This window comes from Aotus nancymaae, unplaced genomic scaffold (genome assembly GCF_030222135.1).
Source record: "Aotus nancymaae isolate 86718 unplaced genomic scaffold, 86718_ANA_hifiasm-v0.15.2.pri h1tg000015l_1, whole genome shotgun sequence".
NCBI classification, from domain to species: Eukaryota; Metazoa; Chordata; class Mammalia; order Primates; family Aotidae; genus Aotus; species Aotus nancymaae.
In genome coordinates, this window is record NW_026988427.1 from 5287827 (window position 1) to 5304992 (window position 17166).

Consider the following 17166-nt stretch of genomic DNA (forward strand, 5'->3'; position numbering starts at 1 on the left):
CCAGTAGGTCTTTTTCTATGTGTCCCATAATAGCATTGACAATAACTCTGATCAACATATTTTAGAAAATATTCTGAAGAAATTCTGAATAAGAAAACATAGCAAAATGGAAATGGAAATTCCAGCAATGGGAAATATAACTGAAATGAAGAACTTAGGCTGTAATCCCAGCACTTTGGGAGGCAAAGGCAGGAGACCACTTGAGCCTAGGAGTTTGAACCTGGAAACAAAGTAAAACCCTGTTTCTATAAAAAATCAAAAATTGAGCTAGGCATGGTGGCACATTTATGGTACCACTACACAGGAGGCAGGGGTGGGAGGATCACTTGAGCCCAGGAGTTCAAGGTTGCAGTGGGCCATGATTATGCAAGCCTAGGCAACAGTAAGACCCTGTCTCAAAAACAAAACAAAACAGAATAACTTAATAGAGGGTTTAATAGCAGATTAGATAGTGCGGAAGAGAGGATTAGTGAACTGGTACATAAATCAGTAGAAAATAAGCAGACAGAAGCATTAAGAGAAAGAAGTGTGAAAACTGTAGAAGAGCACAAGAGATCTATGGAGCAGAGTAAAAAGATTTAACGTATGTGTAGTGGAGTCTCAGAAAAGAAGAGAAAGAATGGAACAGAGGCAATAGTCGAATAAAAAATGGCCTAGAATTTACCAAAGCTGACAAATGCTACCAAGTTGCACATTAAAGAAGCATCAGTAAGCCCAAACAGAGTAGAGACAAAAACCCCACATGTAGTTACTTCATGGTGAAACTGCTAGAAAGCAATGACAAAAAGAAGATCCAAAAAACATGCAGAGGGAAAAAAGACACATTACTTTGAAAAGGGCAGTAATATGACTAATAACTGACTTCTCAAAAGCAATACCAGAAATAAGAAGGGAACAGAATATCTTCAAAGGGCTGAAAGAAAATAGTTGGCAACAGGAATTCAATACCCAGCAAAAATATCCATAAAAATACAGTTTAAAATGAATGAAATAAAAAAAGAACAAATGAAACACAATGGGAAGAGTAAATATATCAGTAAACCTAAATGAAGTCTGACTGTATAAAATAATAGTAATATTGATGTGTCATGATGCTTTGAATATACTACAAAATTACCAAAAACTCTGTATGTGGTTACATAAAACGTAAGGAGGAGGAAAAGTTGAGAGTCAAGTCACCAGAATGGCAGAATAGAAGCAATCTGGCTTTCCTCTCTCCCACAGAAAACTAAAACCAGTATCAGTGCAAAGATTATCACCAGCAACATCCTAGAACTCAAACAGGAAGCAGAAATCATCCTAAAGGCCACAGAGAAGTAATAAAACCTCCAGCTCGAAGGTAAGAGTAATGGACTTCTTTATCCTTGGTGGCCATGCCCCAAGCTACCAGTCACCACACAGAAAATTGCCCTTAGAATCATTTTGCTGTTTTCTTATTCAGAATTTCTTCAGAAAATTTTGTAGAATATGTTGATCAGAGTTATTGTCAATATTATTAATGGGACACATAGAAAAAGACCTACTGGGGGAAAATGGCAAATAGAAGGCAGGACTAACTTGCAGTTCCCACTCAGATGAACAGAACAGCATGTGGAGACTCACATCATGAACTTTTGCTCCACTGTTGACAGTGAGGTGGATGACAGCTTTCACATTATCCTGGGTTCTTGCATCAACCCACAGAAGTTGCATGAGTGCTTGAAGGGAGAAAAACCCCTGAGGGCAGCTTGACACCAAGAAGGGAGGATGGCAGCTCAGTGGCTTTTCAGCAGCATCTTGCTGTGGGAGGCATGCTCCACGGGTCCCTGGGCACGACCCCCTACCAGCCTTCCCACATGGCTGGGGTGTTTCATTTGGGATCCCACCACCCTCCAACCAGTTTTGGCAGCGCTACTGTTTGGAAAAGTGAGGTGAACCTGGGCTTAAGGGGCCATCTAGTGTGGAAAAGGAAGCAGTGTACTAGTGGAAAAGGTATTCAACAGGTGGACTGCAAAGAATGTCTAAGCAAACATATCCTAGAAAGACAAAAACAAGCTGGATGTGGAAACTGGAAAATATAACCTTCCACGCAAAGACATGGATGCACATCCACAAGAAACAACAGCAAACAGGGAACCATGACCTCCTAAAACAGAGAAAGCAAAGTGCCAGTTACCAACCCTAATGAGACAGTGATGGGTGTTTCTGTGAGGTATTTCTTTTTTCTTAGTGAGATTAACATTTAAGCTGGTAGACTTGGAGTAAAGCAGTCCATAATATGTGTGAGCTTTATCCAATCATTTGAAGGCCTGTGTATTAGTCCATTCTCACATTGCTCATAAACACATACCCAGGACTAGGTAATTTATAAAGGAAAGAGGCTTAATTGACTCCCAGTTTGGCATGACTGGAGAAGCCTCAGGAAAGTTACAATCATGGTGGAAGCAGAAGCAAACATGTCCTTCTTCATATGGCAGCAGCAAGGAGAAGTGCTGAGCAAAAGGGGAAAAAGCTTCTGACAAAACCATCAGATCTTGTGAAAACTCACTCACTATCATGAGAACAGCAGCACAGGGATAACCGCTCCCATAATTCAATCACTTCCCACTGGATCCCTCCCACAACACGTGGGGATTATGGGAACTACAATTCAAGATGAGATTGGGTGGGAACACAGCTAAACCATATAAGCTTGGAAGAAAAAGATGGGGCTCACTTGAAGAGGGGGGAATTCAGCCAGCAGAGGACCTTTAGACTGGAACCACAGCATCAACAACTCTTCCCTAGATCTCTTAGCTTGCTGGTGTACCATGTAGTTTCTCTCTGTCTCTCACACACAGTCTTTTGTTTCTGCTTCTCTGGAAAACTCTAATATACATATCCACGAGAATAGCTAAAATGAAGACAATGCCAGGTAGAGGTGAACAAGTGGAGCAAGGGGAATCCTCATACTTGGCTGGAGGAGTGTAAATTGGTATAACCATTTTGGATACTTGTTTGTCAGCAGCAACTAAAGCTGAACATACGAACACCCTAAGCACCTCCACACTAACATATAACCCATAATCTATTTCCACAAAGAGTATGTATGAGAATCTTCTTAGCAACACTAATAAGGAACCAAATTGGAAACAACCAAATGTCCATCAATAAGTGGCAAAGATAAAAAAAATGGTGACATATTTAAATGATATGCAAACTTCTAGAGTTGTAAACTAACCAAGTTCATTCTGCCCTCAGGCAGCAAGCCAATCACTGAGGTGATGGGTTTTGCAAGGGAGAAAAGATTTTATTCACAAGCTGCTGTGTGATAAGATAGGAGAACAAACTTGAAATTCCTCTCCAAATACAGGGCTTGAGAGTATTTTAGGAATAGAAATCAGGGTGGTTTAAAGTGTGGGGAAAGATAATTGGTGGGGAGGAAAGGTGAGGTAATTCAGGTTTCTACACAAGTGTAATTAAACTACATTACTCTTCCTATGTGTGCAGAAAAAGCCTGCATTGGCATGATCTGAGGGTGAGGTTTTTGGCCCTCTGACTTCAAAAGGTCATTCTGGAGGCATACATGCAGGCCCAGTTGAAGGGTTGATGGTGTCAACAAACTGGAACTGACCAAGAGCTGTCCTCTAGTTTCTGAAAAACCATCTTTAAGCACCCATTACTATAGCGAGCAACATCCAGAGATGTTATCTATAAGGAAGTCTGTGGGAGTTTAGTTATGTATTGTTTGGCTACATGACTTGCTAGTGGGATTTTTTTTTCCTTCTCACCCATGTACTCAGGTCATAGATAGCATTAGTTTTAAGAACAACCAGAAGTAAGCAAGGAAAAGCAAGCAAGGCAGGTTAAGTTTGCGGGGCTTACTCAGGTTAGCTTTTGGTTTCACAGTAACATGTGCCTCACTGACACAACTTGAGTGAAACAAGTAAATTAAATGGACAAACCTAACTGATGACTTTTTTTCTTTTTTCAGAAAGGGTGTTACTCTGTTGTCCAGGGTGAGTGCAGTGCTGTGATCAGGGCTCACAGCAGCCTTGACCTTCATAGCTAAAGTGATCCTCCCTCCTTGGCCTCCCAAAGTGCTGGTATTACAGGCACCCAGCCATTGATGATGTCTGAAATAAAAAAAAAAAGAAAAAGAAAAGGATGGTGACTGGGTGAGGACATGAGGTGATTCTGTAGTGCACCATTTCTTAACCTTGGTGGATCTTACACAAGCATATTCACTGTGTAAAAATTTGGCTGTCTTTATACTGATGATTTGTGCAGCTTTCTGCATGTAATTCAATAACAAAGTTTAAGAAAGTACGTCTCTCTCACTGCCTATTACTTTGGGGAAGTAACTTCACATTTTGGAGCCCCAGTTCTTCTGCCATAAAATGCTATGTGAATTTAAAGAGATGGTCAGGTTGGGTGTGGTGGCTCACGCCTCTAATCTTAGCACTTTGGGAGGCCACGGCTGGCAGATTGCTTGAGCCCAGGAGTTCAAGACCAGCCTGACCAACATGGCAAAACCTCATCTCTACTAAAAATACAAAAATTAGCTGGGCATGTTGGTGTGCGCCTGTAGTCTCAGCTACTTGGGAGGCTGAGGCAGGTGAATTGCTTAAATCTGGGAGGCAGAGGTTGCAGTGAGCTGAGATTGCATCACTACACTCCAGCCCTGGTGACAGAGCAAGATTCTGACAAAGGAAAAAAAAAAAAAAGGGTTAGAGGGAAAGTTATTTGTAAAGTTTAAATGATGTAAATAAATTACAATGTGTATCTCACAGGTTATGTCCTGAATGGACAACTGTCTCTCACCGTGTGCCAGATGCTGAATATATGCCTTACTTTGATTTATCTTCACAATGCGGTTCTCCTAAGTTTACACTTGAAGACACTGGAGGCTCAGAGAAGGAAAGTGGCTGGGCACAGTGGCTCATGCCTGTAATCCCAGTACTTTGGGAGGCCAAGGGGGGCAGATCACCTGAGGTTAGGAGTTTGAGAACAGCCTGGCCAACATGGTAAAACCCTTTCTCTACTAAAAAAAAAAACAAAAAACAAAAAAACAGAAAAAAAGAAAAGAAAAGAAAAAAGAAAAGGGCTTGCCCAAATAACCCAGCTGGCCAGTGCCAAACCAGGTTGGGCCTCAGACCCCTGACCCCTTGGCCCTGTGTCTCTTTTTGGATAACGGCTCCATCCCCACTATCTGCCAGGCCAAGGCCATACTGGAACCTTCCAGCAGCCAAGGGCTCTGTGTTCTTCCCCAGGCTCCTAACGTCATGTGGCTGATGCTCCAGGCTGCTTAAGTCCTGTGTGGGTTCCTCATTCTGAAATCCTCCTGCACCCAATCCTCCTGCACCCAAGCATACGGGCGTCTCGCTGGTAGTGACCTCGTCCCTTTCTCCCACCCTCTTCTTGGAGTAGCTCATTTCCTCTGAGGGGTTTGCACCTCGTCATCGTCCCCAACCCACCACCTGCCTTCCTCCTACTTCCCTCCATCTCCCCTGGCTCACCTCCCAGTAGTGTGCCCTTCCCCCACTCCTACAGCCCACAGAGTGACCAGCGCCCTCGCCCCTCACGCCCAGCTCTCTTCCTCCAGCCCCCAGACAGTGGCCCGGCCCTAACCTCCCTGTCCCACCCTGCATGGTGGTCCGGCCCTAACCCTCTCACCCCATCTCTGCGGGGTGGTTCAGCCCTAACTCTGCCTCCCCATTCCTGAGGGGTGGTTCAGCCCTAACCCTGCCTCCCTATCCCTTCGGGATGGTCCGGCCCTAAACTCATCCCCCCCATCCCTGTGGGGTGGTCTGGCCCTAACCGCCTCCCTTCCATCCCCACCTCTCACCTGCACAGTGGGCCGGCCGCTCAGCGCGTGGCGCATCGTGTTTGCTGAAGGCCCGGCAGCCATTGACTGAGACTGCGATGGCGGCAGCGGCAAGCCAGGGTCGGGAGCAGGACTGGATGCGCTTCGTCTACGTGACGCGCTTCGGCTCACACCAGTGCGGTGGTGTCCTGCAGCTGGGTGGCCGCCGAGCCCAAGGCCTTTGGGGTCGGGAGTCCGGGGCCGGTTGTCGCCAGGAGAAGCCAACAGAAGCAACGGCGGTGCCTGGCGTCCCGGGTGGCGGCGAGCTACCCCCAGGTTCCAGGCCCAGGGTCCCCGCGGCCCCTGGTGTGGCGGTTGCGGCCTCTGCCTCTTCCTCCTCCTCCCAGCTGCGGGCATCGAGCGGGCGGAGCAGCACCAGGCCTGTGGCGCGTGCAGGTGTCTTGGCGGGACGGGCGTGCGCCACTGCTGGGCGCCATCTTGTGGCGCGCGGGAGGGTGGGGGCGGCTTTCCTGTCAGGCGATGTTGCCCGCACGCATGGGGCGAAGGAGAAGCCTTGTAATTCCCAGGGGTCTGCCGTGGCCGGGACGGGCACCTGACATAAGAGGAGAGGTTGCTGAACGGAGCCTTTACGGCACCCTTACGGAGGCCTTTGGTCTGCAGTGTTGCCGTTCCAGCTGAGTCACATTGGTTGACTTCGCAAAGCCTCTGACCTAGAGGACTGACTTCTGGATGCTTTTGAGTCATCCTGGCTAAAAACAGGATGAGCTTTACGTTTAAATCAGGAAATGTCTTAAGTTTAAAAATTATCCTCCCTTACGTTTTGCATGTCTTGATCAATTTATGTCTAAATATTTAATCTTTGCTGTTGTAAATGGGATTTCTTTGTATATAATGCCCTCTAAATGCTTATTGTGTACAGGAAGCCAATTTATTCTTTTTTTGAGGTGGGGTCTTGCTGTGTCACCCAAGCTGGTGTGTGGTGGTCCAATCACAGGTTCACTGCAGCCTCGACCTCAGCCTCCCGAGTAGCTGGGACCACAGGTAGGCACCCCCATGCCCAGCTACTTTTTTATCTTTTGTAGACGTGGGGTCTCCCTGTGTTGCCCAGGCTGGTCTCAAACTCCTGGGCTCAAGCAATCCTCCTGCCTCAGCCTCCCAGAGTCCTGGGATTCCATGTATGAGCCACTATGCCAGCCTCTCTTCGTTTTTGTTTTCTTTGTTTTTTGAGATGGAGTTTCACTTTTGTTGCCTAGGCTGGAGTGCAATGGCATGATCTCGGCTCACTACAACCTCTGCCTCCTGGGTCCAAGTGATTCTCCTGCCTCAGCCTCCCAAGTAGTTGGGATTACAAGCATGTGCCACCATACCTGGCTAATTTTGTATTTTTAGTAGAGACGGGGTTTCTCCATGTTGGTCAGGCTGGTCTCAAACTCCCAACCTCAGGTGATCCACCTGCCTTGGCCTCCCAAAGTACTGGGATCGTGAGCCACTGTGCCCGGCCTCTTTTTGTTGTTGTTGTTGGGGAGTCTCACTCTTTTGCCCAAGCTGGAATGCAATGACGCAATCTCGACTCGCTGCAACCTCTGCGCCCCCTCCCTCCTCCCTCCTCTCTCCTCCCTCCTCCCTCCTCCCCCTGGTTCAAGCGATTCTCCTGCCCCAGTCTCCCAAGTAGCTGGGATTACAGGACCCTGCCACCACCTCCAGCTATTTTTTTTTCTATTTTTAGTAGAGATGGTCTTTCCCCATGTTGGTCAGGCTGGTCTCGAACTCTTGACCTCAGGTGATCCACTCTCCTCAACCTCCCAAAGTGCTGGGATTACAGGCGTAAGCCACCGCGCCCGGCTATCTCTTGTTTTTTTTTTTTTAAATCAACTTTACCGAGGATTAATTTACATGTTTTGAAGAGGTTTGACAGACTTATACACACTCTGGTAAGTGCCATCGTAATCAAGATATAGAACATTTCCATCGACTGTACTTATAAAATAACAGCTTTATTAAACTATAGCTCACAGTGCTTACAGTTCACCCATTTTACATACATAGTTCACATATTCACGGTTGTGCAACCATCACCACTATTTTAGAGTATTTTTAACCCCGAGAGAAACCCCTGTATCCATTAAACATCACTCATCATTCTCCCTATTTGCCGTCCTTTATGCATAAGCCCAGCTCTAACGAAGTACTAATCTGTTTTCTGTTTCCATAGATTTTACCATTTTGGGCATTTCATATATGTTGAGTCATAGAGTATGTGGGCTTTTTTGACTGGCTTCTTTCACTTAGCCTATTGGTTTTTACATGCTAATTTTAGATCCTGTTAACTCACTGGATACTTTTATTATTAGTTTTATCCTTGATTCTCACGATTTTTCAGGTATCAATATATATTATTTGTAAAGAGATATAATTTTGTTTCTTTTTCACCCGTTCTTTGCCTGCAGTAGATTTATTTTATCTAATTGCATTTGCTAATACCTCGAAGGCAATGTTAAATAGTGTTAGAGATAGCGGGCGCCTTAGGCTTCTTCCTGTCCATAGGGGAAACACCTTTAGTGTTTCCCCATTAAATAAGGTACTGGCTATATGAATAAGGATTATGTATTTCAAATGTTACAAAGTATCCCTCAATACTTATTGTTCCAGTGTTTGTTTTTTATCATGAATGAATGTTGATTTTTGTCAGAGGGTTTCTTAGATCTATGGAGATACTCTTTTTCTTTAGATTTATTTATTAATATGGAATGTGATATAGTTTTCCAATTTTGTAGCAACCTTGCATTCCTGAAGTAAATTCTACTTGGTTTTGGTGTGTTATTTTCCTAATACAGTATTGGACTCTGCTAATAATTTGTTTATAATTTTTGCATCAGTATTCAGGAGAGATAGGGATCTTTAGTTTTTCTTTCTACTTTTTTATCTGGTTTAGGTATCAAGAGTTGTATTTACTTCATAAAAGGAATTGGGAATTTTTCCTTTTCTATGCTCTGGAATAATTTATAGAATGTTGGGATTATCTTGTCTTTGAAGCTTAGGTAGAATTTTTCTGTAACACTGTTAGGACCTAGTGTTTTTTTGTGGGGTAATAATTTCTTAATAATCTTCTCTATATTTTCTATAGAGATTGACCTGTGTAAGCTTCCTAACTCTAATAGGTCAATTTTGGTAATCTGTATTTCCTTAAGCAATTATCCATTTCATCTGGGTTTTCAAATTTGTTTATATAGATATCTGCAAAGTAGTGTCTTACGATGTTTAAACATTTTCTTGCGTTTTAATGGTTATTTCCCTCTTGTCATTTCTTTTGCTGTGTATATGTGCATTCTCTCTTTTTCTTGATCAAGTTAGCCAACATTTTTTCTATTTTGTTAATTTAAAAAAAAAAAACTTAGATTTTTGCCAGGTACAGAGACTCACACCTGTAAGTTTACCACTTTGGGAGGCTGAAGTGGGAGGATTGCTTAAGGTGAGCAGTTCGAGGCTGTAGTGAGCTATGATATGCCCTTCAGCCTGAAGAGACAGAGTGAGACACTGTCTCTAAAAAAGAAAAATCAAGGTTTTGATTTATGAATTAGATATTTTGTTTCTCTAGTCTCTTCCTCCTTAATTTCTGCTTTTAATATTATTATTTCTTATGGTTTCTTTTGATTTACTTTGTTCTTCTTATACTTTTTTTGTGAGCAGGAAATTTAATTCATTTATTTTTATTCTTGTTATTGTTTAGTGCAATGCATTTTCTTCTAACCACTACTTTAATTACATCCCATAGATTCCAATATGTGGTGTTTTCGTTTTCACTACTTTTAAAAGAAATCATGTAATTTTTAACTCTTTTCCATAGAGTTGCTTAATAGAGTTTAAATTTTTAAGTTTTCAGAGCTTCTCTGTTTTTTATTTTTATTTTTATTTTTTTGCCGGTAAACTCAGGTTTATTACATTGTGATCAGAGAGCATTGTTTGTGATGTCTTCATTTTATGGATGTTACTAGTGTTTTCTTGTGACCTAATTTATCATCCTTTTTGTTCTTTTCACCTCAGAAACCATGTCGTTGGAAGACTGCTCCTTTAAATCATGCTTGCCACTTTAAACTGAGTCTTCATTATATTGCATGCTTGGCATCTTGTGTTGTGCCTGTCTCTTTAAATTTCTTCCCTATAGTCTGTACTATGTTCTGCCTAGTCTTTTTTAGTATTTTCAGATTTAGAATGAATTTAATCTTAATGTTGGTCACTCCAGCTCTCTTGAGGCATTTTTTCTAGTGTTTCTATTTTCTCTTCCCTGCTGGCCAGAGCCCCTGTAGGTCTGGGGCATATGGCATCATAGAGCTGCAATTTAATGTTTTTGTTTTTTTTTTTCTCATTTTACTTATAGTTATTTTGCAGCTTCAGCATCCTTTGCCTTAAAGTAATGCTGAGGGTGTGGGTCTTTTCGGGGGGAAATTATTGCTACCTGCTTGCTATTGTCTTCAGCTACCCAGAAGCTCTGCATTAAAAGATTTTGAATTAAAAAAGTGATAGGATCAGATTTAGTTAGTCCGTGCTGTACAGGGGAGATTGACTTAGAGGCACTTTAGACAGAAAAAAAAATCTCAAGTTGAAAAATACATATTTTATTTGCTATTCTTTCAGAACTAAATATACTTTGATAATTTATTAGGTTGGTGCAAAAGTAATTGAGGTTTTGGACCTTGAGTTTTAAGTCATTATAACTAGGCTCAGACATATCTTTATTGATCAAAATAGGAACCATTAAAATCAACACATTTTTGCCAACAAGAAATAAGTTTCTTTATTCCTGTAGCATAAAAATTCCTGCTTTGGGATTTGACGAATACCTGGAAAGCATTTTCTGCATCCTGCTGGTTGTGGAAGTATTCTCCCTGCAAAAAGCTGTTGAGATGCTTGAAGAAGTGGTAGTTGGTTGGCGAGAGGTCAGGTGAATATGGTGGATGAAGCAAAACTTCGTAGTCCAATTTGTTCAACTTTTGAAGCGTTGGTTGTGCAACATGTGATAAGTCGTTGTGGAGAATTGGGCCCTTTCTGTTGACCTATGCCTGCTGCAGGCGTTGCAGTTTTCAGTGCATCTCATTGATTTGCTGAGCATACTTCTCAGGTGTAAGGGTTTCTCTGGGATTCAGAAAGCTATAGTGGATCAGATTGGCAGCAGACCACCAGACAGTGATCATGATCTTTTTTTGGTGCACGTTTGGTTTTAGGAAGTGCTTTGGAGCTTCTTCTCGGTCCAACCACTCCCACCTCCTAGTTCTCCTTCCTCTGGATCTGATCATGTTACCCCTGCCACAAAGGAATTGGGGGTGGGAGAGATTAGAGGCCAGAAAACAGTTAATGAGGCAGTTACAGTAGTCCAGTGGAAAGAGTGAAGGCCTGAACTAAGGCACTGGCAGTGAAGGCAGAATGGAGAAGATCGCATAGCTTACTGAAAGAGAGAATTGCAGCCAAGTCTGAAGTCTCTGTGCTGGGCGACTGGATGGATGATGGAGCCACTAATGTCAGTGACCACCCTGCTGTGCTTGTGAAGCCAAGAATATAGTCAAAGGAAGCGGGTCCTGGGGTAGACTTATATTTAAACCAAGCCAGAAGTGCTAAAGTACTTAGGTTTTATTCAGTGTTGGGTGTACTTAATGTCTGTTTTTGATTTTGTTTTTGTTTTGAGACAGGGTCTTGCACTGTCTCACAGGCTGGAGTGCAGTGGTGTGATCTTGGCTGACTGCAACCTCTGCCTCCCAGGTTCAAATGATTCTCCTGCCTCAGCCTCTGAAATAGCTGGAACCACAGGCATGTGCCACCATGCTCAGCTAATTTTGTATTTTCAGTAGAGACAAGATTTCACCATATTGGGCAGGCTGGTCTTGAACTCCTGAGCTTGGGTGATCCACCCACCTTGGCTTCCCAAAGTGCTGGGATTACAGGCATGAACCACCATACCCAGCCCTTAATGTTAAGTAGACATTCATTAAATGTGTCACCCTCCATGGGGAAAAAGATGAGTTATTCATTCAGTAATATTTATTTAACACCTATCATGTTGTGGTCACTAGATCAGGTGCTCATGACACAGATGAATCAGACAACTATTTTGCTCTCAAGGGACTTATTCATGAATAATGGGAATATAAACTAGTAGATATGAGTGCTGTAAGAGTGAGCCGAGAATGGCCTTGATAGTCACGTTCAAGCAAAGAAGAGACATAGATGCAGGAAATCAGGGGACATGTATAGAGAAATCACTAGTGGGACAGTGGGGGTTATCAAGAGCATTGGCTTTGAAGTCAGAAAGACATAATCCTTAGTTTTGTCATTTATCAGCAGGATAATATTGACCAAGTTAGTTAATCACTATTATTCTCAGTGTTCTTATTTGTAACATGCGGGTAATGGTTCCTACCTTAAAGGGTTGCTTTGAAGATTAAATGAAGTAATATGTGTGGAGTGCCTAGCACGGTGTTTGACACAGAATGAGTGCCCAGTAAATGTTGGCATATTGATCAGAGATGACTTGAAGGGAAGATGGTGATTAGCATGTCTAGCATGCAGTAGACATGTACTATTTATTGAATGAAAAATAAGTTTTGGACCAGATAATGGAATACCTTGGAGACTCATTTTTTATAGTCACTGAAGAGTTTTGAATAGTGGAAAAAGTTTTTGGAGACAGGTGCACTTTTAGAAGATAAACTTGTAAGCTGTTTGGAAAATGTACTGAAGTTTAGAGATTCAGGAGTAGGCAAATCAGCAACTTTTCTAACATTTCAAATAAGACTAATAAATCAGGCCAGCTCCCTGTCCTTACAGAACTTGAAAGAAACATTTATAATGTATATATAATGGAAGATGGTGAATGCTATTGTGGAAGTATAAATGAATGCTTTGGAAGTGGTAAATAATTTGGGGAATGAGAGAATCAGGGAAGGCTTTATCATGGTGGAAGCTCCATGAAATTTACACATAGAGTTGACATAGGAAAATTAGGTGGAGAAAACATGTGAGCAAAGCCCTGAGTATGGATCAGTGATGCAGCGATTAGGAAGAACGACTGGGTCAGAGTGGGTGGAAAGAGGCCTGGGAGAAAGATCTGAAACATAAGTCAGGAATGAAATCCATGAAATACACTGGAGCTAGTCTCAGCAAAATATGCAAAATGAGTGGAAGAAATTTGCCTGGGAGGTGTGTCGGTGTGTCAGTGTGTGTGTGTGCACGCGCGTGTGTGTGTGTGCTGAAAGGGTTAGGAATTAGACACATTTGAGGAACCACAAGGTTTGTGTAGTTGGAAGTGTAATGTTTGTCTGGAGTTGCACTGAGAAGAATGAAGCCTGTAGAGATAGACTGGAGCAAGATGTGTTATCTGGTATTTGTTCATTCTGTTGTTTGTCTTTTTGGGACCAGCCTGACAAATAAGAAACAGAAGACTGAACTAGCTGGGTGATTTTCTAGGTACTTAACAGATTATGTCAATTTTTTTTTGGTTGTTTTCCACATGTTACTAGTGAATTGGTAAACCAGTATTACCCGGTGATCAGAAATATAACAAGTGTAAAAATCCCCAAAGAGACCTCAAAAAACGTTTATATGGTCTCATTTTCAGATAGTAAATTCTTATATATGTTGACCTTTTCACTTTCTTCTTAAAAATTAGGTTTAATCCAGAAGGATGCAGCTACAAAGTTTGATTTTCCCATACCATTGAATGAAGCGTCCAAAATAATGAAGAAAAAGAAAAAGGTATAGTACTGTAAAGGAGAATGAGCAATATTTGAATTTTAAATCATCCTCTCTAAATACAAATGTGTAAAGATATTCAAGACAGTGAAAATAGTTTCATCTTTTGAATAATTTAATTTTCTGAAATGAGAACATAGAAGTAATTCAGCAGAAATGAAACTGGGTTTGGAGATATTTATTAACCACAAAGAATTATTCTTTCAGTGTTTGAAAGTATAAAACACATTTTAATCAAAATGTAACCACACTGGATGATTTTTCAAAGCATGATATATGTTCCATAGAATATAATAAACTGTGATATATAATGTAGTATAAGAAGAAAATCACAGATTTCATAGAAAAGAATAATGTATTTATATTGGTCTTTTTTTTTTTTTTTTTTTTTTGAGACGGAGTTTCACTCTTGTTACCCAGGCTGGAGTGCAATGGCGCAATCTCGGCTCACCGCAGCCTCCACCTCCTGGGTTCAGGCAATTCTCCTGCCTCAGCCTCCTGAGTAGCTGGGATTACAGGCACGCGCCACTATGCCCAGCTAATTTTTTGTATTTTTAGTAGAGATGGGGTTTCACCATGTTGACCGGGATGGTCTCGATCTCTTGACCTCATGATCCACCCGCCTTGGCCTCCCAAAGTGCTGGGATTACAGGCTTGAGCCACCGCGCCCGGCTTATATTGGTCTTTTTAAAGACAAGGAATATGTAATATATTTCTAGCAGGCAATCTGAGAAGGATGAACCACTGCTGCTGAACTGTTCTCACTGCTAGTTGTCCAAATGTCATGGCAACTTGAGTGTCTTGAACATATTCAAGATCATATGCTTTGCAAATCTTTCATTGCCACTGTATGTTTGTACTTCACAGCATAGTTGATATTCAATTTAAAGAAATTATTGGTTGTTAGTGACATTGTGTTGCTTCTGAGCTTTGAGTTTGTTTGATATCTGTTTATGGTATAAAATAGCATTAGAAGTGAATAACTCTTGTACCAAATATATTTTGAGTGAGCATCTAATTTTCCCACTGTACTAAGAGATGTTTCTTCTGAGAACCAGTTCCTTTTGGGTGAGGAGAAAAGAGCAATGACCAATACTTACTTTTAATTACTATGTGCCAGATACTGGGGTAAGTGCTTTACATATGTATTAAATATTTTTTCAGTAATTCTTATAATTCAATGTATGAAGTTATTCCTAGATGTGATTAGAATACTCTCAAAATGTTAGGCAACTAGAAAATGGCAAAGCCAGAATTTGAGCCTAGATCTATTTGTTTGATTCCATAATCCTCGTTCTTTCTATTCCAGTATATTTATGTTCTCTAGTACTATTGCTAGGAGAAATACTTAATTCTTAACAAGAATAAAGTACATTTAAAAATCAAGTCATTTCCCAATGGTTTAATCATTGGAATATAAATTCACAAGTTTTAAAAATTACCTTTCAGAATAGAATGTGTTAGAATCAATTAGGTAGGACGTTATAGACATTGCCTTTGAAAGGAAACTTCATCCAGGACAGTTAATTTAAATACTACAAGGAGGAAATTCTAGGAATTTCGAAAAAGAGAACAGATAATTCAGATCATGGGTAAACAATTCACTTAAGTTTTAGTTCTGTAAGTGTTAGTATTATAATAATGATATCAATTGACATACAACACAGTTGAATCATTCCCTGTTGCCTCTATGAAGCTATAGTCCTACTTTTCTGCTCAGCTTTCCTTTACTCTGCTTATCTTTTTAAGCTTTTAGTATGGAATAGAGTACACAAAGTCATTTCAAGAATGCTTGAAGAAAATGAAAAATACAGACACAGGCTGAAATGCCAAAGGTTATCCAGTGAAAGTAAGTTAACACAATTTTTCTTGTATTAAAGAAAGTGGCTTCTGTTAACAGTTTAGTTATCCTGGGATTGCATGAGATCAGCAGTTTTCTTAATGGTTACATGTAATATATACTATAGAAACTAGGCTACCATATTGTCACTATTCATCATATTAGAAGTACAGAGCACCTACAAGCAGTGAGTGCAGAGGAGAGCACAGGTATAGGAGTGAGTGGAGGAGTGTAGAAGGTGCATGTTGACCGGAATTTACTGAGTAAAGGGAACATACTTTTCTGTTAAATGTGAATCTTAATGCCAATTAAAAAATACAAATTACAAAGCTCATTGGTATTGATGAAGAAAAACATTTTAACTACAATATGAAATTACACATTGTGTCAATTCATGTAGTCATTTCCTTTCCATGGAAGCTGCAGTTCCACTTAATGCATTTAACAAAATCTGCCCTTGATTTATGGCCTTGATGTCATTATTTCATTCCTGGAAAATAGCTCGTGAATTAAACCTATGTTCTAAAGCTGCATCAATATTGAGTTGATGTTGTGGTTAGAGCGAAATTAGATGTAGTCTACTATGTTTATTAAAATAATTTGTAGTTCTGGATTTTCAAAAAATTAAGGTGGATAAAATTTATGTAACTAGTAATGCCATGTGAATTGAAAAGTCAAAACTTATCTTTCCTTAACATGCATGTCCTGATACGCATGCTATCATGGATGTTTCTGTGAGTTCTTAATATAGTCATTCTGTAGCAACTTCTATTTCATAGTCAGTAAACCTTCAGTATTTAGTTTCCTGAAGAATATTTTCATAAGATAATCATGAAAACAGAATGCCATTTTGCAAGCAGTGGAAACTTATGGTTCATATAATGTTGCATCAGTGGTAGCATCAATTGTTTGCAATAATGGCAAATTAGTGATAATTTGTTTCACTTTCCTTATCCATTTAAGGCAAATGAGGTGGGGGGCTCACAGGAAAAAGAAAAGTAGTCAGAGGTAGCTTAAATTAAAAGGATGTTTGAATAGGCAGAGCAATGTGCAAAAAACCTGGACATATTTCTGAGTGCTTATTCAGATCAGTGCATAACTTTGAATCTGTTGAGTTCTTTTCTGCCTCAGCAAGAGACATTCTCTTAAATGTGATCTTGTAAGGATTATTTAACAACTTAAAATAATAAGCTGTGTTTTCCATAAACAGCCTCTTGTAAACAGAAGGTATCCTTATATAGTTCATTATTTTGCATTACAGTGTTAGACTAGATTACAGAACTTCTTTATAAAGCTAATAATTATGTCTAAAAATGTATTATAATATTTATTCCTTAATATGTATTTATTAATGGGAAAAACCAGTGCTAGAGGACTACTTAAATTTTCCTTATTTTTTATGTTGTTTGCAGACCCAAATTACACACGATGAATCTTCTTATCTTCTGGTAAGAATCTATTTAGGTAATAATTGTATAGATTTTTTTCTCTTCCCTTCTATATCCTCCCTTCTCCAAACATTACTGTATAACCATTGGTAGTGCCAGCCTATTTCCTTTCTTAAATCCAATGTCTGGCACACAGTAGACACTCATTAAAATACTTACTGACCTTTAAAACTTCATTTGGGCCGCATCTCCATCATGCTATTAGAAATTCTCTCTGTGGTCCATGTTTTTCCTTATTCTTTTTCTTTCTTTTTTTTTCTATTGGGCAGAATCTTCTTTTTGTTCATACCTCTACTTAGTTCTCTTTTCCTTTGAACATACTGTCATATTTAATACTATCTTACGACTGCTGC

The 17166-nt window shown here is 40.5% G+C and overlaps 1 protein-coding gene across 1 annotated transcript in view; it reads left to right on the top strand.

The window, feature by feature from the left end:
* The window catches only part of CUNH5orf47 (chromosome unknown C5orf47 homolog), a 28239-nt gene extending 11430 nt beyond the window's left edge, over positions 1-16809 (top strand). Inside the window, exons 4-9 of the mRNA XM_064376521.1 lie at positions 1225-1316; positions 3953-3977; positions 5815-6220; positions 13443-13528; positions 15275-15374; positions 16778-16809. Coding sequence (XP_064232591.1) covers positions 1225-1316; positions 3953-3977; positions 5815-6220; positions 13443-13528; positions 15275-15374; positions 16778-16797 — 729 coding nt within the window. The 3' untranslated portion in view covers positions 16798-16809. The remainder of the gene's footprint in view (positions 1-1224; positions 1317-3952; positions 3978-5814; positions 6221-13442; positions 13529-15274; positions 15375-16777) is intronic.
* Positions 16810-17166: the final 357 nt, after the last annotated feature.